The sequence below is a fragment of the Rhincodon typus genome, chromosome 8, assembly GCF_021869965.1.
Source record: "Rhincodon typus isolate 14 chromosome 8, sRhiTyp1.1, whole genome shotgun sequence".
Taxonomy (NCBI): Eukaryota; Metazoa; Chordata; class Chondrichthyes; order Orectolobiformes; family Rhincodontidae; genus Rhincodon; species Rhincodon typus.
Window position 1 is genome coordinate 54,793,757 of NC_063339.1, and position 24,632 is coordinate 54,818,388.

General features: G+C 40.1%; 1 protein-coding gene across 1 annotated transcript in view; it reads right to left on the reverse strand.

Moving 5' to 3' along the window:
* LOC109927256 (neuronal PAS domain-containing protein 3) overlaps positions 1-24,632 on the reverse strand; it is a 1,144,266-nt gene that overhangs the window by 44,666 nt on the left and 1,074,968 nt on the right. Inside the window, exons 9-10 of the mRNA XM_048600392.1 lie at positions 4,122-4,315; positions 3,218-3,324 (exon numbers count right to left, since the gene is read on the reverse strand). Coding sequence (XP_048456349.1) covers positions 3,218-3,324; positions 4,122-4,315 — 301 coding nt within the window. The remainder of the gene's footprint in view (positions 1-3,217; positions 3,325-4,121; positions 4,316-24,632) is intronic.

Genomic DNA, 24,632 nt, shown 5'->3' on the forward strand with positions numbered 1-24,632 from the left:
CTTGTTGTCTCGGATTCTCCAGCATCTGCAGTTCCTACTATCTCTGAACTGTGAAGAAATGCTTCAACTAAATGTTGTGAATCAACATACTTGCATTTGGTGTCTCTAAATGATGACATACTGCAATACTGATCTCTAATTGCATTGGCCAATGTCAGTCCATATTAGTAAACAACAGCTGTTCAGAAGCTGTGTCATATTTGTCTAAATTTGTGATTGCATCCCTTGAGAATTAACTTCCCTGCAATGTGACAGACACAAATGGAGAAGGTGATTAAAAGGCGCATGTCTGCATATAACACTGTACCTGCAGATAGCATAAATTTATAATTACAAACTTTAGCAAACATAAAACCTACTGAGCATATTGCTTTACGCGTGAAACAAAACTCAGTTGATTAAAATGATCAGTTGATAGTTGCATGGTAATACTTGTGCTTGTTAATACTTTGCAACATCACTTGTTAACAAGGTTTCATGCAACATATTTCAGTAACCTTTTATCTAATGACAAAATCATGTCTTATATTTCTTCAATTAAATAAAAGAATCAGGTTGCATATAAGTTTCTCAATATCATGCACCGTTTTAGCATTGAGACAGGATTAAGCAGCCTGTCCCTGGGTCACTATTAAAACCATTTTTGGACCAATCAGTAGTACTTTTTGGGGGAGTGAGGTAAAATGAGGTTTCCTCACTCCCTTCTCTGAATTTAATCACTTCTGGAGGCATGTGTGTTTTGTGAAAATATCTGTGGTGGATAACTGGAGAAAGAACCCAAAATCCAACACTGTATAGAAGAAGACAAAAATGTGCCATTTCAAAATTTTATCGCCGTTGATCATCAGTAATAGTTTTGATTAATTGCTGAAGAACTTTTACTCACAGAGAGACAGTAATTTTTTAATATAATTTTTAAACCTGTTTGTAAATAGGTTTTTCCATTCTTCCTTTACATTTTCTTTTCTTTCCCTTATTTATAAGGGTCTCCAGTATCTTGGATCTCTCATTATCTCATTCAGTAGATGGGCAATCCGCTTTTACGCACTGCCAGTACTGTTTTCATCCAGTTCATTCATTCTGCTCTGTACGCATAAATATCTACTCTCTGCTTGGCATTTCTTAACAACAGCTGTCATTTTAGGGTTCAATGAATATGTAGATGAGTTTCTGAAGTAAGCTATGATGTCCCTGTGACCTCAGTAGTCATGTGTTCATGTTTTCCTAAGAAACTAGACCCTTTACAGCTCAGAACCTTCAGCTGTTATGTAGTGTAACAAGAAACAGTTTGTCTGTTACTAACAAGTGTGGCCTAAGCTTGTATCAGACCCAAAGAAAATGCACAGAAAGACAATGAAGCAATGGCTTCATTAAAATGTGGAATTCACAGTCTACTGAGTGTTAAACATATATCCTGACTCAGGCATTCTTCAAAGCTCTAGAATCAGACATCAACCTGAAATATACATAACAATTTCAATACTATTGTGTTGTTCATGTCTGACTGCATACGTGCTGCCGGCTTTATTTTGGTAGAAAAAAACTTTCCACAGAGCTGTCTGTGGACCTGTGCAATTTGAAATTTTTCCAAACACATTTAAGGATCTATTTTACAAACATTCTGGGTAGAATAAAAACAGAAGTTGCTGGAAAAGCTCGTCAGGTCTGGCAGCATCTGTGAAGAAAAGATCAGAGTTGAATGTGATCCTTCCTCAGAACTGATGGTAGCGAGGAAAATGTCAGTCTATATGCAGAAGAGAGGGAGGAGTAGGGGGTAGGGAATAAACGATGAGTGAAGATAGAGGCCAAAGAGAGAGAGGAGCAATTGGATAGAAAAAGGAGTTGATAACGATCTGGCTGGGAAGGTAAATAGCTGTTAATGGAGATTGTTAGTGACTAACGATAGGTAGTTAGTAATGGTAGAATATGTGATAACAAGGCCTGGTATGTGGGGTAGGAGGTTAGAACATGGGAGAGTATCGGCCCTAAAATTATTGAACTCAATATTGAATCCAGAGGGCTGCAGGGTCCCCAAGCGGAAAACGAGGTGCTGTTCTTCCAGCTTGCGTTGAGCTTCACTGGAACACTGCGGCAAGCCTGAGGCAGAGATGTTGGCCAGGGAACAGGGTGGTGTGTTAAAGTGGCAGGCAACAGGTAGCTCAGGGTCTTTTTTGCGGGCAGAACGTAGATGTTCTGTGAAGCGGTCACCCAGTCTATGCTTCGTTTCCCCAATGTAGAGAGACCACATTGTGAGCAGCGAATGCTGTAAACTAGATTCTGAGAAGTGCAGGTGAACTGTTGCTTCACCTGGAAGGTATGTTTGGGCCCTTGGATACTGGGGAGGGAGGAGGTAAATGGGCAGGTGTTACACCTTCACCCGTTACAGGGAAAGGTGCTGTAGGGCTGTGGGGATCGTGTTGGGAGTGAAGAAAGAGTGGACCAGGGTGTCCTGGAGGGAATGGTCCCTGAGGAAGGTGGACAGGGGAGGGGAATATGTGTCTGTTGGTGGCATCTCGCTGGAGGTGGCAGAAATGGCGTCTGATGATCTTCTGGATGTGGATGCTGGTGGGATGGTAGGTAAGGACAAGGTGAACCCTATTGTGGAAGGGAAGAGAGGGGGTGAGGGTGGAAGTGCGGGAGATGGGTCGGACCCAGTTGCGGGCCCTGTTGACAACGGTGCCGGGGAGTCTTCAGTTGAGAAAAATGGTGGACATTTCAGAAGCTCCCTTGTCAAAGTTCGCCTCATCTGTATGCAATGGAGATGGAGGAACAGAAAGAATGGGATGGAGTCTTTACAGGAAGCAGGGCGTATAGTCCAGGGAGCTGTGGGAGTTGGTGGGTTTATAGTGAATACTAGTGGCTGGTCTATCCCCAGAAAGGGAAACAGGGATGTCGAGGAAGGGAAGGGAGGAGTCAGAGATGGACCAGATGAAAGGTGGAAATTGGAAGCGAAATCGATGAACTTTTCAAATTTCAGATGAGAGAGGGAAGCAGCACTAATGATATCATCGATGTATCGGAGAAAGAATTGTGGGTGGGGTCCGGAACAGGACTGTAACAAGGAATATTCCACGTACCCCATGGAGAGATAGGCATAACTGGGGCCCATGCGGGTATTCTGGGAAGAATACTTTGCTCCATAAGAAATTCTACTCAAAGCAACATTCTTCTGTGAAGCTTATTTGCAGTCTACTCCTGTAGTTAGCCATATACTCACAATCCAAGTGACTGTGTCTGATCCCTTCAACATCCTCAGCATGAATGAAGTAATAGCATCTTTTGCCCACAATATCTACAGGAGTTAGATCCATATAATCACTAATCCTGCAGGATACAGAAGCAGAAATGAATCGATATTAAACAGCATAGAATGGTTCCTTAGAAAATAAATTAGCAGATTGAAAATACAGTATAATAAAAGTAAAATACAGTATAATAAATGAAATACACACCATCATGCAAATATATATAATGTATAGAGAGCTGTAGGATGCAATTTAAAAAAAAATGTTTGCAGTTGTTACTGGCTAGATGAGCAGTTAATTCCCATCTCTATTTGCCTAGAGGGCAGCTAAAAGTCCGTGGGTCTAGAACCACATGTAGACCAGATATGGTAAAGATAGCATTCTTCCTTCCCTAAAAGACATTATGAACCAGTTAGGTTTTTATGACAATTGACAATGGTTACATGGACACCATTAAGATAGTTCTTTTCCTGACTTTTATTGAATTGAAATTTCACCATGTGCCATAGTGGGATTCAAACCATGTCTGCAGAAAACATTAAAACACTGATATGGGCATAAAATAATTGGTATAGTCCCTCTCGTTCTTCTGCTTTCCTTATTTGAGCTCAGCTGTGAATAGAGGCACCAAGTGAAGGTCAGTCATTTTTGCAGCATTGAGTGGAAAACATTCCATGCACTGCTACCAGTCAGCTGTTGCATAAGTTAGGCAGTCAATCATGAGTGGCATTGACGCCTGTTTGTCGCCCATACACTTGATACGTATGGCTTAGGTTGAGTCATCAAGCAAACAAAATGAGTAAAAGGAATTGCATATCCTTATTTCAAAAACAAAGGAATACAACATTCAGAAAAATGAAAGGTAAGACAGCTTACCGATTTTCACAGTAAACAATATTGAGGTCCATATTTACTCTGGTGACAAACATTTGGCAGTCAATCCTGACTTCATTAATAGTAGGAGGCGGCAAAGCATGAGCCACAACAACTAGACCTATAATTTGAGTAGGCAGCACACGTCCATGCGAAAGGGATACTCTCAACCGTAACCGTCCAGTTATATGAATGACCTGAAACGCAGTAACAATATCACAAAGAGTAAATGTTAGCAGTCAGCCAGTTCATCATTTGAAAACTGTCCGCTTTGAATGTAATACTTGGTGAATACAGTAAGATTTTTTTCTTCCCCTTGTATTTTTGAATTACTTACATACAATAAAAGCACATGATGTGACACAATTCCAGAAAAGTAATATTGAGAAAAAAAATGAAGTACAATATGCCTCAGTTGAATAATTGTATCAAAAGGGAAAAGAGTTAAGAGTTGGATCTTAGAAAGTGCTAATGTATTGTTTGTTCGTATTTAACATTTTCTCACAATTCATATATTTTCACAAATGGATTGAGAAACCTTAGGGAAAAGATTGAAATAAATAAGTTTGTGCTGAGTGAGGCTATGGTAACAGCTGGCTGCTGCGAACTTGTTTATATTTATATTGGATGATGATTGTTGTAAAGTAATATCTAACACCAGGTCAAGTTTAACAGCTTAACACAGAGGAATAATTTGAAGTGGCACCCAGGCCTCTTGCATCCAATCTTTTCTTTCTGTTACAATTCTGGAATAAATGGATCTCGACTCTGAGTTATTTCCATGAAAGAATATTTTGAATACAAAAAGTTGTTTGATTCTCAATCTCCCACCAGGAAGACTGGTGGATTGATTAACTTCGGCTGGTTTCATCTTCTGATGTTTCTGTCTTGAGTGAACCTAATAGAGTTTTATATTACCATCTGTAAGCTAAAGGACATAGTACCATGCACACCTTCCCATGACACAGTACTGACCCTGGAGAGGGGAGAGTTTAGGGCCTTCATCTCTATCCTGAACACCATCTACATGTTGGTTCTTGGCTCAGTTGCTGTGGATTGGCCATTATTGTTTTCAGATTGGTTGCTGCAGTTCATGGCTAAGTTGTTGATGGTAGATGGGTAACTTCGAGTAGATGGACCACCGTAACAGAACGGTGGCATCTGATGGTTGGATGCTTCATTTGCTGTCTGGTTTCTGTTGACTTGCAGATAACGGTAAAGTTGCCATTGATCATCAGACCATATGGCTGCTTGAAGATGGATGGGCCTAGCCATTCTCTGGAAACTTTTGTGTCAATAGCCTGGATCTGAGATTACTTCATACTATACTTATTGCATACATCTCCTTTTGGCTGTTAATTATTGCCTTTAGTCTTGCAGGCTGGGCTACATTCCTATACATGTTCTGGGTTTTTAAAGGGAAAGAGAAATGTTAACTACTCACTTGAGACTCTTATGGAAAAATCTGAGAGTTAAGAGCCCTCTAATATTTTGTTTTGTAAACTTAATTTGGGGAAGGCAGAGTTTTCTTGAGGTCTTTATGCACTCATCGCAAACAGCCATTCACTGAAGTGATATCATCATCAGTATTATTGTAGTTTCTTGAGTGCTGTGCTTCAAGTGTAGTTCTGAATAGACACCATTCTAAGAGGCTCTACAAAATCTCACCAAACACTGTCGTACAGATTTTAAGGACACTATTTTCAGTCATTGTGAAGAGGCTGCATCAGAAAAACAACTATAGACTGAGTGCACTACGAGAAAAAAAAATACCTTTCTGTGAGATTGATTGTGATTAATCTCTGAAGATAAAGCAGCACATTGACTATGGAACAGCTAAGAGCTAAATTTTATAAAGTTCAACATTGGCAAACTAGTTCGTAGCATTTCAAACTCACACTGAGGCTATAAATTGTATTCCAAATCTAACTTTTGTCTTTGAAAATCAACATGTCAAAAAATGATTTGAAATTAAAATTCCATGTAGTATTTGTCTCAGAATACTTTTTGAAGTCATTTTCACAGAGTAGTTTTGTATGCATTGCTTCAAGACTGCCCTTGGCAAAAACATCACAAGTTGTCAAAAAACTTTAATATGACAAAGCAGCTAAATATAAACTGACACCAGGAGTCCTACTGAGACAATAAATAGTAAAAAAAAAATCTCAATTCAATGCAAGCCTACATACAAAGGGATCGATTTTTATAATTCATGGTTCAGCACACAATATCATCCTCAGAGTGAATATTGAAGAGAAATACATAAGAAATATGAATTATCAATTCCTAGGAATGCTCGGGAAAACACATAACAGTGCATTAAATAAGTTCAAATTGAGATCCAGTTACAAAGGCAAGTGTAAGCTAGTAAAGAACTCTCTTTGATATGAACCCCTGAGTGAAATACTTGCGTAAGCATTTACGCAGGATAATCTTATTTCATTTCACATGTGTTCAAGTATATGCCTCAGGGCCTTTTCTTAAAATGTCAAACCCAGAATGTATTTTTTTTCTTTGGGTCAACATCAAAATTGTGATTGAACAATGCTTTAGTTGCACCCTGGCATCACCTCAGTGCTCCACCGACACATTTGCATGAAAGGGAAAAAAATCCTTCAGTGGTCTTGATTGTTTCATCAAAGCATCATCAAATTATCAGTACTACCCTTGAGAAAGAGGCAAACATTTGAAAAATGACAGCATGAAACTACTGTAGCATTTTGTTTTGACCAGGTGAGGGGAAATGAATTAGCTTCCCTCTTTTTAAGCGCTGCCATCACTCTTTTCTTTTTAGCATGCAGCTATATCACACTTCAATTCACCTGAGATAATAATCAAAATTAAGGAGCTAATTACAAATTTTTCTTAAGTGAAAGTCAAATGATTTTTATTACATGCTAACCCTGAATTAAGTAAAATGTGACATCCAAAACACATACAAACATAGATATAAAATTTAAGTGGGGAGTGTGTCTTGTATAAAAGGAAGAATAAAGAATGTACAGTTTAAAAGTTCTTAGAATCCTTCAGTCGAAGAGTCAAACCTGACACCATAGATCTTTACTTACTTACCAAGAGTAAAATTTGTAGAATCTTTCAGTTCTCACTAAATTATTGCTTCTCCAATTTGCTTTGTTACTGCTGCTGGTTTCTGGGAGAAAAATAGGTTTGGGGGTGGTGATGGAGAGAAAGAGACAGACTGATGGACAGACAGACAAAGAGAGATATGGAGAGAGGGCAAGAAAGAGAGAAAGCTTTCCAGGTTTCGTTATTACGAATCCATTTTCTTTTCCTGCTCTGCCTAAACGTCATCATCCTGAAATACAGTCCACTTCTTTATTTCCATGCCTGGCTTCATTGCTTTTTGCAAATTCATCACAGGTGATTCTTATCCTAATATGTGAAACTTCCAGCAAGGTGTTAATCACAAATAGGACACAAGGATTTCTTCACACCAACTGGGTGTTACAACCAGACTTCAGAGGAGGTTCCCCATGTTCTTAGGGTTCCAGATGGATAAGTCAAATCATTAAACTCATGGATGAGGAGGGATGAGCCAACTGCCCTTCTTCATTCACCCAGTCCCTTTGCTCGTCATAATAAAGTTAATTTATAAAGAATAGCTCCTATGTGAATACTTTTCAGCCTGTCAAAAGCTATTTAGGTTTTGAAATGAGTTTCTTGAACCATGCAAAGCAGGTTAATAAAAAAAAGAATCACTCAGTTACTAAATAAGCAAATAGAGTTAATACCATAACGATTGTACACAGATTAGGAATATGAAGGGAATCCAAAAAAAAGTTAAAAGATAAACAGATAGTTAATGAAGAGAAGATGGTGGAAATATTGACAGTTGGACAGTTGACTTCAGGTTTCCTGGCTTTTGCAGGTTGGTGGAAATCCTTTTGCTCTGTTTATTTTGAATGTTGTTGGCTGGCAGTGAGAGAATCTTTTTGCTTTCCTGTATTCTTTTGACTTGCTTATTACCTAGCTGGCTTCTAGCCCACATGTAGCTTCTATGCAGGGGTGGCCAGTGGGTGGTCTTCCAGCTGTGACCTTCTTAGCACACTAGCACCTTAACCCAGCCTACACACAAATCTTAGTTCATTCCTACAACTTTTTCCATGAGCCCATCTACACCCTTTGAACATACAGACTAGCTTTGCAGTTAGTTTTCAACCCATTAATTTGTTTGTTTCTGGAAAAGCAAAACAGAAGAGGTGGCTTTCTGTTGAAAGGGGGAGATACTCAGCTGTCTCATTATCTCTTCCTGTTACATCTCTTTCTGTCTGTTTGTTTGGAGTTTCCTTGATACTTTTCAGGTTTGACATTCAATGGGTCCCATGTAGAACTTTGCCATATAGCACTAAATTTACATCAGTGGTCATTTTTGGTCTGTCTCTTTTTAAAAACACATTTTGAGATGAGATTTGTAATAATGTGCATATTCTTTAAGGGTTATGATCCATTGTCATGACACTGAGTTTTAATGACGCTTGATAAAATGTTAATGATTACAACATAAGTTGCTTTTGATTATCTAGGATTGGTTTCATGAATTTGGCTCAACCTGGTAGAGTGACCACTTCATCAATACTAAATTAATGTTCCCTCCTTTTTTTTTACAGTATTTTAGTCCATGAAGGACTTAGGTATTAAAATCAGACAATAAAGTTGAAAATCGATGGTCCATATTTTACCACTATTGTGTCATAGCAGAATCTTTGTGACCCAATTAAAGAGGCTTAAGGCTGCCTCTAACAATGTTGTGTCATAGCTTAATTTGAAACCATTTTCTTTGAGACACAGGAAAGAACTACAATCATATTCACTAGCTTTTAGGTACCCTCACCTCTGTTAAATATTCTACTGATGAAGCTATTTGAGGAGCTGCTTGCTTTACAAAATAATGTCAGCATATCACACCTTTATACACACACATCAAAATGTTTCCTAGAGACAGTAAGAACTGCCGATGCTGGAGTCTGAGATAACACAGTGAGGAGCTGGAGGAACACATCAGGCCAGGCTGCATCAAAGGAGCAGGAAACATTTTGGGTCGGGACCCTTCTTCAGAAATAGGGGAGGGGAAGGGGACTCTGAAATAAATAGAACTGGGGGGGGGTTGGGTTGGAGAAGGTAGGTGGGATGGTGTTCCTACAGCTCCACAAAATGTTTCCTATTTTACTGTGACAGCTGTTTGTGAGCTAATGAAAGCTTCAGACAATTAATGGATCTGTTAACTATTGCTACTGGACTAGAATATTTCAAGTACTTAACGTGGAAATGAATTAAACAAACAGATCTTTAGAAAATGCTACAATGTTCTTAAATCTGAAACATAATGGAAGTTATATTTCTTATGAAAATCTGTTAAAACATTTCCACAGGAAAATATCGGGAATGTATCAATTATGCCCAAAAATTAGAGAAATTGTTGGCTTCAATAAAACAGAAACATTTTGGGGCACAAACTGGTAAGATACAAGTTGTTACCTTAATTTCTTGTCATGAGAATATTCTTTGTGCATCAAGTGTAGCCAATTAATAAATTTGTTCTTTTTAAACACATCCATGGTTTTGCTGCACATATAACGCACAGAAGAAATCTTTGCCATGATGCATTCCTGATCTAAACTGTCACATGGCTGAGAATTCACTACTGCGTAGCAAATAGAAAGCTGAAGGATGCATTCACACATTGTTTTGCAGAGTTATTGTGGGAAAATATGGCAAATATATCAAAACTAATAAAACAAACATTTTGAAACTTCTTTTCCACTATTACATCACAAATATTCTGAAGCTAATTCTGTTAGGACAACCAATGTCATTGATATAAAGCAATACCAGCCCTTAGGTAACATAATTTTTGAAAGCATCTGTCAAGATCAAGTTTGATTATGCAAATTTATTCAGACAAAAGTGTTTGAGAAACAGATTCTGGTGAACAAACCTTGGCTATTTTTAGGAGATGTGATGCAGCATACAGGATTCTTCTAAAAATGCATTTGTTTGGGATTGGGCTTCCACAAAGAAAAACACAAGCATTCCCTGACAGAGATGTTAAGTACACTTTTATTGCTTATTTGTTTAGGAAAAATACTCAATAAAAAGCTTTACTAAAATGAGTTATATAATGTAAATGACATTTAAATACTTTCATGATTTTATGACTGACATCACTGTTTATAACACTATTATGCTGAACATCCTTCTATTTAATGATTGAAAAGCATCTGATGAATGCTAATGCCATTCTGTGAAACCATTTCTTCTTCACAGAGTATATGGCTGCAAATTTACACAGAATAATTTCTTTTCCTACAATCCCAGATGTAATACAACTTTTCCAATCTCATGTTTATCTTTCGTAAGCTTGGCAATGAAATAGTGATTAGCTTCCATGCAATTTGTAATTGTCAATTAACTTTGCACTTGCACCAGATTGCAAGGTTAGTGAATTGAAGCGTGGTAGATGTAGTATGATTGATCTGTGATTAAACAAGTACATAATCTGTCCGTATATGAGCTCCAGTTCGAATGCAAGCTGGATGACTATGCTTACAGAAAATATAAAGGCCACCATAGTCAGTCAGCTGAGAAATTAAAGAGGGGGCCACTATGAAAGAATGATATCATATATACTTATGAAACATTACAGTATAAATGGCAAATGATCTGACACTGTGTAATAAATCTGTGCCACAAAAAATTTCATGGCTGAACTAAAATTCCTTTTGTGTGCTCATACTCAGGTATTCTAAGTCTGTAGGGACTGTCAGCACCTGATCAAATTATAACATTCAAGCATTGTGCAGAAGCCAGTCGAATCATGTTGCTTTGTTGATACACCTGACATGAAACTGACCCATCACTAATCAAGCTATTACTATGTTTACCAACATCCTTTCATTTATGAAAATGATGGGGATGCAGCAAACAAATCCATTTCATTTGGACTGCCTTCATATGGCACACCATAAATAAACCAGTCCTCAAGAACAGGGCTTTTCACAAGTGCTGTGCACAAGCTATTGTGAGTTGTTTTTGACATCTGTTGCCAAGCCACTATAACCATTGGTTATCATGGTCATGCACAGGAAGTGTCACCATATTCCTCTTCTACTAGCTCCTGACTCCATGTGCAACAGGTGATGGCTAGGCCCTTCATGACACACATGAAAACATCCTTGAAACGGTGTTAGGTGTCCTACTTGTCATTTGGCCCTGGCTACCACATCATATAGAAACTCAGCAGGTCTGCCATTTGTGGAGAGAAAGGAGAGTTAATGTTTCGGGTCCAGTAACCTTTCCTCATTCTGTTTTTGTTTTAGATTTCCAGCATTCTCAGTTCTTTGCTATGTTTTATTTTACTATCCCCAAACAGAAAGTTCTTGGCAATGACAACCTCTCGTACAGCAGGCATGCTTGAGACAATGAACTCTCTCAGTTTGATGAGTGCTAATAAACTTGGATGCTCTGCCTTTGAGACTACTGCTATATCTGTGGTTTTGACCTGTTAGGATATACTCATTGTACAAAAGACAGTTCAGATGAGCTTGTTTTCTTGATATCTGAAAGTTGTCTGTGTTTCACCACTGTATAGTAAGTATTGAGAACAAAGGGTCAACTTGATGTTATCTCACGTGCACACGCAAGCCAGCCAAAGGTGGGAGCTGTTTTCCCTATGCATGCATCAGTTTCTGCATCAAGGAATGGATCGTCCATCGCCATGGACATGAGGGAGCAGAATTTGTTAACCACTTTCAGCTGAGTTTTATTCAGTGTGCTCAGGATTGTGTTGCAATATGTTGTTCAATGACCACAGTTTCCTTGATGTTTACAGTCAGGGAAAACAAGTTATGGACAAGATATGGGGAGAGCTCATGAGTTCTTGTAGCTGGGTTTTCACATCCATGACTTGGGAATCATGATCAATGTAGAATTCTTCGATCATGGCATAATGTTCTTCTGTTTTCATTTTGTCTTGATAGGCTGCAGAGAATACTGTCTGACCTTAATATGCAAGTGAACACCTTCCACATTGGGACGGAATACAAAAGCCAGCAATGTGGAATGGGGACTATGATGACACAGCCCTCTTTCACTTCATTCTTCACTCAGAAGCTGTCTGAGTATGCAGTGTAGTGCACGCTTTCACGGAGGGAGCAGATGAAACTGAGGAACTTTGATGGACGTCAAATTTCCACAATATCTGCTACAGTCCTGATCTGACCTGCCTCAGAGACACCTACAAAAATAAGATAAAGAGGCATATCTTGTTGCCTACATGTCTCTCATAGATGGTATATGGAGAAGAGTATCTCTATAGTAGGTGTTCTGGAATAGAATTGGTGCTGTCCTTCTGGGTGCACTCAGTTTACAAGTTGATTTTTGAGCGTAGGGGATTGAGGGGTGACCTTATAGAAGTTTATAAAATAATGAGGGGCTTATATAGGTTTAATAGTAGTTATCTATTTCCTAGGATGGGGGGATTTCAACACTAGGGGCACATTTTTAAGGTGATAGGAGAGAAATTTAAAGAAGACACGAGGGGCAAATTTTTTGCACAGTGTGTTGTTCGCGTGTGGAATGAACTTCCTGAGGAAGTGGTGGGTACAATTACAACGTTTAAAAGATATTTGGATAAGTAAATGAATAGGAAAGGTTTGGATGGATATGAGCCAGGAGCTGGCAGGTGGGACTAGTTTAGTTTGGGATTATGTTTGGCATGGACTGGTTAGACCAAAGGGTCTGTTTCTGTGCTGTATGATTCTATAAGTATGACCCAGCAAAGGCCTTCTCCATGTACAAAGATACAATGAAAAGTATTTTTACGCATGCTAACCAGACAAATCGTACCTTACATAAGTACTTCAGGATATTAAAACAAAATGCAGAATATAGTGTTACAGGTATAGAAAAGATGCAGAGAAAGATCAACTCTAGTATATGAGAGGTCTGTTCATAAGTCTGATAAAAGTGGGAAAGAAGCTGTTCTTAAATCTGTTGGTGCGTGTTTTCAAACTTTTGTATCTTCTGCCTGATGGAAGAGGGTGGAATAGAATGTAACTGGGGTGGGAGCAGTCTTTGATTATGTTGGCTGCTTTCCTGAGGCAGCGGAACATACAGTCAGAGTTAATGGAAGGAAGGCTGGTTTTTGTAATGTACTAGGCTGTGTTCACAATCTCCATAGGAAATGTTGTTATAGCTCTCCCTACTGTTGCCTTTGTTTATGGACAGTGTGATGATTTTTGCATTATGCATCTCCTGTGGAATGGAGCCCGGTTTCTAGCAAAGAAGGTCCTACAGGTGTGGCTACCAGTGGATTTTCTGTGCTTGAGCAATTCAGCTGGGATTCCATCTTTGTTGGGTGTCTTTCTGTTTGTGAAGCAATCAGTTGCCTTCTTAAGCTCAAATGATTATGGCCCTTAATCTCATTCATTGATGACCAGAAACGGAAGAGGAGGATCATTCATAAACAGCGAGACATCTATCCCATAGGAGCACAACTCTCAGTGCTCAGTCCAGCAGGAGATCAATTTATTTCTGTATGTCAGTCAGTACTTCACCAGTTGCCAATTCCCATCATCACAGGCAGTTTGGATTTCTGCACATCAGCTGATCCCATGTTTATTTATGCAGGACATCCCTATCTTCTGCAAGGATGTCTTGGCTACTTCCAAGTTGTGCAGTGTTTTCGGTGTTGGTTTTATGTTGTACATGATGCAGGCTTTGTTTTTTGCATCAATGGCAGATATCATCTTAGCTGAGTAGGTCTCAAGGCAGTCCTTGCTGCCGGCTCTGCTTTTAACAAATAATGCTTCTGAAGTTTCACAGATAATTTGAACTTAATGAATTAGAATCTTTACTGATACCAGCATCAACATATCTTGGTAAACCTTTGGCTGGAAGCAGCCTATCTAATGACAGTGCAAAATGCTGGTATTCAGAATCATTACTTGACCAAGGGATACAGATGTGTGGTAGACCATCATGTTTGGAACTGTAAAATCATCATGGACACACTGTCACTCTGCTACTGACACAAGAGTTGTCAATGTCTCAATCTGTGTTGTGGTCAGTGTGGATGTGGAGAACACTGGACAGATTTTGCTTTATTGTGGTAATCAAGTTGATTGCAAAGTCTAGACCTTGGATGATGCCATGATACCTTGTGGAAGTGGCTGCCTTGAAAGAAGGTGTTTGTTGTTCAGAGTTCATTCAAGGTACGAAGTTTAGGAAGGAATTGTCTGTTGTTGCTGATCTTAGCCATCGTGTGATAAACAAGGCATGTTGGCCATGAATTGCTTTCTGTCCAAACACATGTATTGCAGTTAGCCAGGATGAATATATACCATCATTTGAAATTTTCTTCACTACAGCAACAATGCAGCTGTTGACGTGTTTTCTACCTGCGATGCTAGCATCCAGAGTTGGCACATATTCTATGGACTGTGTATCAAATTAAAGTTGCAAGAAGATGAGGTGCTACTAGGCTGTTACTGACAACTCAAAGGACTGTATCAACTGGTTAGGAACAGGACAATGCTATTTCACTGATCATGTCTAACTCAGTATTCTGGATCATTACATATTGTTTCCTCAGTATCTTCATCTACCTTAATGTCATTCATCTCTGGAAACCTGTTTATTTCTGTCTTGAACCTGCTCAGTGTTTGAGCTTCCACAGACCCCCTGAGTAGAGAATTTCAAAGATTTAACACCATAATTTCATTCTCAAATGAGCTGCACCTTATCTGGAGGTTACAACCCATGGTTCTAAAGTCACTAGTCAGGTGATATTATCTACATCCAATCTGTCACACTCTTAAGAAGTTTTAAATTCCAATGAGATCACCTCTCTTTCTTTGAAATCCTAGGGAACAGACACCCAGTTTCCATCCAGTGTCTTCATAAAACAATCCCATCATCTCAGGAAATAATCTGGTGAATCTCTGTGAAATTCCATCGACAGCAAGTGTATCCTTCCTTAGATTATGAGTCAAAAACTGTGCATAATACTTCAGTCCAGGTCTCACCAAGACTCCACACAATGACAGCAAGATATCTTCACTCCTGTACTCAAATCCCAACAAAATGAATGCTCATATAGTTTGCATTCCTCATTGCTTGCTGCTTTCAGTGACTCATGGGCAAAGGCACCCAGGTCCCTTTGGATACATAAATTTCCTAATCCCCCATCATAAGAAATATTCTACCTTGCTGACTCTTTTTTTCTACCAAGTTCATAACCTCACACTTATTTACATTATATTCCATCTGCCACATTCTAACTCATTCAGTTAGCCTAAGTCCTCTTGAAGCCTCCTTGAATCCTGCTCACAATTCGTACTCATCCAGTTTGGTGTCTTCAGCAAATCTAGAAATGTTACAATTTACCCTGTATCCTAATAATTTATATAGACTGGGAACAGTTGGGGATTTAGCACTGATCCATGTGATACCACACTAGTAACAGCCTGCTTTCCTGAGAATGATCTGTTTATTCCAACATTTTACTTTCTATTTATTAACCAATTCTCTTTACACTTGTATATTACATCTAACCTGTGTGGTCTAATTTTATTTGCAAATCTCCTGCTTGGAACTTTATCATATGCATTTGAAAATTCAAAGACACCGCATCACTGGTTCTCCCTTGTCCTTGTAACAGCCTCAAAAATCTCCAACAAGTTGACTGCCCAATTTTGCCATTCTTTTCTAAATATTCCATTATTGGATCTTTGACAATAGAGTTAATATTTTCCGCACTAACGATGTCACCCTAACAGGTATACAGTTCTTAACTTCTCCCTTTTCCTCTCTTCTTATATAGTGATGGTACTTTGTCAGCTTTCAGTCAGTAGGAACCTTTCCAGAATCTGTAGAACAATGAGAGGTATGAAAGAGACCATATTTGGAATACTGTGAGCAGTTTTATTCCCCTTATTTAAGAAAATACATTATTTCACCGGAGGCAGTTCAGGGAATGTTCACTGGGATGATCCCCAATATACAGGGATTGTCTAATGGGCAAAGCTTGTAGACTCATAGAGCTGTACAGCACCGAAACAGACCCTTCGGTCCAACTCGTCCATGCCGACCAGATATCCTAGATAAATCTAGTCCCATTTGCCAACATATCCCTATAAACCCTTCCTATTCATATAACCATCCAGATGCCTCTTAAATGTTGTAAATGTACCAGCCTCCACCCCTTCCTCTGGCAGTCATTCCATGCACACATCACCCTCTGTGTGAAAACATTGCCCCTTATATCTTTCCCCTCTCACCTTAAACCTATGCCCTTCGGTTTTGGACTCCCCCACCATGGGGAAAAGACCTTGCCTATTCACGCTATCCATGCTCCTCATGATTTTATAAACCTCTACAAAGTCACCCCTCAGCCTCTGATTCTCCGGGGGAAATAGCCCTAGTCTATTCAACCTCTCACCATAGCTCAAACCCTCCAACCCTGGTAACATCCTCGTAAATCTTTTCTGAACACTTTCAAGTTTCACAACATCCTTCCTATAGCAGGGAGACCAGGACTGCACGCAGTATTCAAAAAGTGGCCTAACCAATGTCTTTTACAGCCACAGCATTACCTCCCAACTCCTATACTCAATGCACTGACCAATAAAGACAAACATACCAAACACCTTCACTATCATGTCTACCTGGGACCCACTTTAAATGAACCTGCACTCCAAGGTCTCTTTGTTCAGCAACAGACCCCAGGACCTTACCATAAAGGTATAAATCCTGCCCTGATTTGCCTTTCCAAAATGCAGCACCTCACATTTATCTAAATTAAACTCCATCTGCCACTCCTCGGACCATTAGCCCATCTGATCAAGATCCCATTGTACTCCAAGGTAATCTTCTTCGCTGTCCACTACGCCTCCAATTTTGGTGTCATCTGTAAACTTACAAACGCTACCTGCTATGTTCACATCCAAATCATATATATGACAAAAATCAATGGACCCACCAATCCTTATGGGATACCACTGATCATAGGCTTCCAGTCTGAAAAGCAACCCTCCACCACCACCCTCTGTCTCCCACCTTCTAGCCAGACATTTTTCAAGATATTGCTATTTATTTCCCCACCTTCTCCATCTTCCATATCCTTTTCCGCAGTAAATACTGATGCAAAATGCTCATTTAGTATCTCCCCCATCTCCTGCAGTTCCACACATAGGCAGCCTTGCTGATCTTTAAGGAGCCCTAAACTCTCACAAGTTATTCTTTTGTCCTTAATGTACTTGTACAATCCCTTTGGATTCTCTTTAACCCCTTTTTGCCCTCCTGACTTCCCTCTTAAGTATACTCCTAATGCCTTTACTCTTCTAGGAAAACACTTAATCTCTGCTGCCTATAGCTTCCTTCTAATTCTTGGCCAAAACCTTAATTTCTCTTGTCATCCAGCATTCCCTACACCTACAAGCCTTGCCCTTCACCCTAATAGGAACATAAGTGTCTCTGGACTCTTGTTATTTCATTTCTGAAGGCCTCCCATTTTCCAGCTGTCCCTTTTCCTGAAAACATCCACCTGCAATCTACTTTTGACAGTTCTTGCCGAATCCCAATGGTCTTCCTCAATTTAGAACTTTAACTTTTAGATCTGGTCTATCCTTTTCCATCACTATTTTAAAACTAATAGAATTATGATCACTAGCCCCAAAGTGCTCCCCCACTGACACCTCAGTCACCTGCTCTGCTTTATTTTCCAAAAGTAGGTCAAGTTTTGCATCTTCTCTAGTAGGTACATCCACATACTGAATCAGAAAATTTTCTTGTACACACTTAAAAAAATTCCTCTCCATCCACGGCCTTAACACTATGGCAGTCCCAATCTATGTTTAGAATATTAAAATCCCCTACCATAACCGCCCTAATATTCTTACAGGTAACTGAGACCTCCTTACAAATTTGTTTCTCAATTTCCTACTGATTATTGGGAGGGTCTATGGTACAATCCCAATAAAGTGATCATCCCTTTCTTATTTCTACCCAAATAACTTCCCTGGATGTATTCCCAGGAATATCCTCGCTCAGTACAGTCATAATGTTATCCCTAATCAAAAACACCACTCCCCATCCTCTCTTGCCCCCCTTTCTATCCTGCCTATAGCAGTTATATCCTGGAACATTAAGCTGTCCATCCCTGAGCCAGATCTCTGTAATTGCAATGATATCCCAGTCCCATGTTCCCAACCATGCTCTGAGTTCATCTGCCTGAACTGTTAGGTTTCTTGCATGGAAATAAATGCAGTTTAATTTATTTGTCCTACCTTGTTCACTGCTTTGTTCCTGTCTGCCCTGACTGTTTGACTTGCTCCTTTTCCCAATGCACTAGCCTCCATCTGATCTCATTCCTCACTATCTCCCTGGGTCCCATTCCCCCCACCCGCAGCTTTTTTTACTGGTTTAAATCCTCCCAAGCAGCTCTAGCAAATTTCCCCACCACTATATTAGTCCCCTTCCAATTCAGGTGTAATCCATCCTTCTTATACAGGTCACTTCTACCCCAGAAGAGATTCCAATGATCCAAAAATGTGAATTCTTCTCCCCTGCACCAGCTCCTCATTCATGCATTCATCTGCTCCATCCTCCTATTCCTACCCTCACTAGCCCATGGCACCGGGAGTAATCCAGATATCACTACCCTCAAGGGCTTACTTTTTAAATTCCTATATTCTTTCCTCAGAATCTAGTCCTTTTCTCTTCCCATGTTCTTAGTTCCAATGACCTCCTGCTGGTGTGTCTCCCCTTTGAGAATATTCTGCATACTCTCTGAAATATCCTTGATCCTGAACCAGGGAGGTACCATTCTGGCGTCTTGCTCTCAGCTGCAGACATGTCTGTCTGTGCATCTGACTAGAGAGAGTCCCCCATCACAATCGATTGCTTGGAGCCTGACATATTCCTCATTACATTAGAGCCAGTCTCAGTACAAGAAACTGGCTGTCAGTGCTATATTCCCCTGAGAGTCCCTCACCCCCTACATTTTCTAAAACAGCATACTTGTTTGAGATGGGGATACACAGGAGACTCCTGCACAAACTGCCTTCCTCTCCTACCTTTCCTGGGTGTAACCCATCTACCTGACTGTATCTGTGGTTTTTCTACCTTCCTGCAACTGCCATCCATCACACCCCCTTGTAAATTCCTCATTGCCTCTAACTGCCGCTCCAATCAATCCATGCAATCTGATAGGATTCACGACCAAACACACTTCCTGCAGACATGATCATCAGTAAAATGGCAACTCTCTCTAATCTCCCACATCCAACAGGAAGAGCACATCATTCTACTGAAGGCCACCTTTGCACCTTAAAAATCTACAAACCCAGAAAATAGCACAGTCTTACTGCTCTAAAACACTATTCCAGGCGAGCTTAGTGCCTGTTTTATATTTTTAAAGTTTAATTCACAAACAATTCTCAATAAAAACAAATCAAAAAAAAATCCACTCTACTCACCATTGTAGCTTTACAATAAAAACCAGTAAGGTTACACTTTAAAATTAACCACTGAGCTGCTCCCCTGCTGTAAGCACCCTCCACACAGGTTTCTCTAAGGTCATCTGTGAATTCCACTGTTCATTTTTCTTAGATGAATTCCGATGTCCAGAGATACTTGAAAGCCAAACAAGCAGGACAGTCTGTTGTGCAGGTACACTGCTGGGTCAGACAGCTTTGCAGGTTTATTTCTCTGCTTTTCACCTCCTATGTGGTTACTGCTTTGTCTCTCATCCTCTTTGTTAAAGTGCTGTTGTTTTGATTTCGCCTTCTCCAAAGCTCCAAAACAGCAGCCGGTTATAAAACAATAATTACTACCCCAAGCATTTGAGGAAATCAGTTCCAACAATGAAAATACCTCAAAAAAGGAGCAGCTCTTACAGCCACAATTTGTCAAACAGGTTGGCACTCTACATATTGGAATTTAGAAGAATGAGAGGTGATTTCATGGAAGAGTCTAAGACCAGAGAGTATAGTCTCAGGATGAAAGGGTGCCAATTTGAGATGAGGAGAAATCTCTTCTCTGAGGGTTGAGTGTCTTTGGACCTCCCTGTCACAGAGAGCTATAGAAATTTCTGTGACACTCACAGTGGGAGCTGACATCCTGTCCAGAACTTGAATTAGACCACCGTTAAATAAATACAGGCAAACAGGTCAGGTTTACATGGGACCAAATGGTCAAAGCGGGCATGCCATGGTTTTGTTTCTATTGGAAGTGATTTCTTGCCCTTTTAAGAATATCTCTTTTGCCTGAAAAATCAATCAAGGGCACTGGGCACTCACTGTAACCCAGAGAAGTAGGCACCTTATCTCAACTGTACTGTCTGTTTCAGAGCTAAGATTTCAGATTTCTGATTCTGATTTTGATGTCCAACTGACAGGAAAACTTGAAAAGCCCATAAAGTGGACCTTCTTGAAAGAAAATTGTGAATTTTAGAAAGATGGTCAACTGCAAATGTATATATATGAAGATGTGTAGCATGTGGCTGGGTGTAATTCTGAGATTATTGCTTCACAGGTTATGTTTTTTAATTTGCTCCCATCTTCCTGCAACTTGATTTCAAGGCTTCTTTCCCTTTCACCTAAATAACTGGCACTGTCATGAACATTGAGTTCTAGCTGTTCACCCTCCCCAGAAGAAAATCTGGCACCTATTCTATGACATTCTTCAGTCTATAACGGGGTGGGGGGGGAATAACATATCATCCTTTAGACAAGTTTATGGCTGCCGAAATGGATGTCTGTTCCCCTAACTAAAGAATCCCTATCAGTACTCAGAGATAGTAAGAGCTGCAGATGCTGGAGTCAGAGATAGCACAGTGTGGATCTGGAGGAACACAGCAGGTCAGGCAGCATCAGAGGAGCAGGAAAGCTGACGTTTCGGGTCAGGATCCTTCTTCAGAAATGGGGAAGGGGAAGAGAGCTGAGAAATAAATAGAGAGAGAAGGGGTGGGGCTGGGGAAGGTAGGTGGGATGGTGATAGGTAGGGAGTGGTGGGAATTGGTCAGTGAGGTGGGAGGAGCGGATAGGTGGGAGAGAAGATGGACATTAACAGCCTCTGTTAATCCAGAGATCCAGATATTGTTCGAATATTGGCAGGGTTTGAATCCTGCCTGGGCAGATGATGAAATTTGAATTCAATAAATATCTGGAATTAAGAATCTAATGAATCCATTGTTGAATGTTGGAAAAACCCATCTAGTCCTTTAGTGAAGGAAACTACCATCCTTACCTGGTCTGGGCCTACATGTAACTCCAGACCCACAGCAATGTGGTTGACTCTTAACTGCCCCCTGGGCCATTAGGGATGGGCAATAAATGCTGCCTAGCCAGTGACACCCTCATCCCAATAATGAATAAAGGAAAAAAAAAGGAAGATCTGGCTGCAGTTCTCTGAGGTACCATTGTCCTCAACTGTATCCAAATAAAAAACTGTATTGTGAGCAACATCATCTCAAGGAACTATATATACACCACTGTGAAGATATATTGGAAATGAGGTAACCAATTCCAACGGACCCCAGAGTTTAAATACCAGGTGGGAAAACACAACAGCGCTTCATTGGAGGCTGCACTGATGATGTTACCCAGCAGGGTTATGAAACGTCTGCGAACGAACGAACCAGCTCGGCAGGCGAACCAACCACAGCATCCACAACCTGAGCTACAAATCTACTCAAGAACCTTAGACCTTGTAACTATAATTTTTGGAGTTACTTTGCAAGAACTAGACTGAACTGATTTACCTAATTAACTATGCAGCTACTCTCCAGTAGAGCTTGTTTACGAAGTCTAAGGCTGGAAGAAGCTTACTATATTACCTAATCTTAATTCTTAGTACAATAAAAAGCCAGTTAACTATTAGCTAGACCACACTTTTAGAAAGATTGTTGACAAGTAATAACTGACCACTCACCAAACTCACGCTGCCTGAAATGTCTGCTCCATTGTGAAGCCTACACCATGCTCAAGTGCCCTTAGGAAGGGCTTTAGGTGGTGCAGAATTGCCTGACATCCCACTAGCCCTCCTACCTAACCCTCTGAAGGTCAGAATTTGGAGGAAGGATAGAAACCTTCTATCTGGAGGCTAGGTGGATGCAGTACTGGAAGGTGCAACTTGAGGGTAACACCAACAGATTAATGGAACTTCATTCTTAACTTGTGTCAGCTTTGCTTCCTTGACCATTAACGCATGTTGTCGTTCTTACTGTTGAAGTACATTGATGGGCAGAGCCCCAGTCACTTCAACAGATGTAATTCTTATCCTCTTGATGTGCAATTCCTTAAAGTCATTCATAGCAGCCAGGCCCCAAATGCTTAGAGGCAGAAGCCAGCCTAGCGTCTAATTTCCCTCCCCACTCCAAAATGGAGTTCTAAACTGATTAAATTAAATTACAATAAGTTAAACCTCCTCACTAACTCACTGCCTCAGTAATGCATACACCACAATATTAAACTTATCTCACTAATCCCTGTTATTGCATCCAAATCTCCCAAAAGGCACCCCTACCCCATCAACAGTCCTTCATCGTAACACTAAACCCATTCACCACTGTAATTAATTCACCAATAATCCCTGAAGAAACCTCCCACCATAGTTTTGAATTTCCCAAAAGACCCCAACCATAGCTTGACACTAAATCCATGGTTGCAGTGTACCACACTGACCCCACCAAATAAACACCTCACCATAGCAATCAAAATCCCCCCAAATCACTCAACAGAACAATTAAGTTCCCAAAAATCACTCTTCACAATAACGAAATTCTGTCCCAATATTAAGGAAAATCCTTCAGTGTTAATAGCAGAGAATTCCAGCAGAACTGGTATTGGTGCCCCATGGACTTAGAACATCACCATTTTTTTGTACCTTTTCCTAAAATATTGTAAGCTGTGAAGTTTGCTGTCAATAAAAAATAAGACATTCTAACCTCTTTGCTGTTTTAACTATAATTTTCCTTCAGTTAAGCCTAATATAATAAGTTTATAAAATGTAGAAATTAGTCACTTAAATTAATACACTGTTCAGAGTTTAATGGAATTAGTGGCTGTATAAGGGACAGGGACACACTCTATAAGCAATGGGTGTGCAGTTTCAGATTTCCTTGAAGCTGTGCTGTTTAACTCCACGTTATGTGTCTTGTGGTCCTGCTAGTAAGTCAATGTGATTGATGGTCTTTGTTTCTAGTCAACAGGGAGAACTCTGGAGCAGGTCACAGGACTAGGTACGTTTCATCCTCAACACTGGAGAAAAGCAGGAGTGTGGCTAATCTCCATCTTCAACGGTGAGTAGATGTCTTATTCTAGAGGATTTATTATGAGAGGCAGGTTTCCATGGGGTCTGGGGTGAGGGGTTGCTGGTTTGTGGGGCCTGGGGGTCTGGGATGAATAGTTCTACTCCTCCTGAGTCTACAAGCAATGCTATAACAGCATTTAACCTCTCGTTGGAATTGCCTTCTCCTCATTGCAGCTGCTGGCATTCAAGAGGTTAACTCAAAGGTTGCCATTGAAATATTTATACCGGTAACCCACCTCCTATGGGCAGATTAGCAGCCCACTCATTATCCCACCTCTGTAAACCCAGCAACAGTGTGGAGGTGGATTAAGGTCATGGTTCTGAATTTTGAAACATTGACATCTTAAGAGAAAGCAAGCTACATGTCTTTTCTGAGCTAAATTTCAGCTTATTCACCTGGAATCCCAAGGGTCTTTTCCTCATCTACTATCATAACTTAGGTGAAACACAAGTGGAATCTGAGCAGAAATGGCATAAACAGCAGCTGTTTACAATATTTCTCCAGGGGTCATGCTGAAATAACAGTAGTAAATCAGGAGGAAATTCTCTTGTAATTCCAGCCAAAATGTTCATAATTTAACTTGAGACTTGAAGCCAAAATTGAGAATACAATTTAAATCAGAAATACAGTGAGTAAAGTCTGTAATGGGTCAATTATTCTTCAGAATAAACACCTTTATGCATAACCAGAAGGTCTCTAAATGATCCTGTCCCATCAAACAATGTTAAACATCAATGCACATTATTCAACCCAACTCACATCTAAATCAGTCTTAAAATTTTTGGAATAAAAAGCAAAAGAACTGTGGATGCTAGAAATTAGAAACAAAAACAGAAATTGCTGGGAAATCTCAACAGGTCTGGCAGCATCTGTGTAAAGAAATCAGAGTCAATGTTTCAGGTCTAGTGACTCTTCCTCAGAACTGATGGTAGCTAGGAAATGTTGGTTGTTATGCAGAAGATAGTGTGGGAGGAGGGGCGAATGAGCAAACAATAGTTGGAGACAGTGCCCAAAGAGAGAGAAGAACAGTTGGACAGAGAAAAGAGTGGCTAATGTTGGGATGCCACCATCAGTCACATATTCCCCTCCTCTTGTCAGTCTTCTGCAAGGACCATGCCTTTCAGGACACCCTGGTCCACTCTTCCTTCACTCCCTCCTTCACTCCCAACCATCCCTACAAC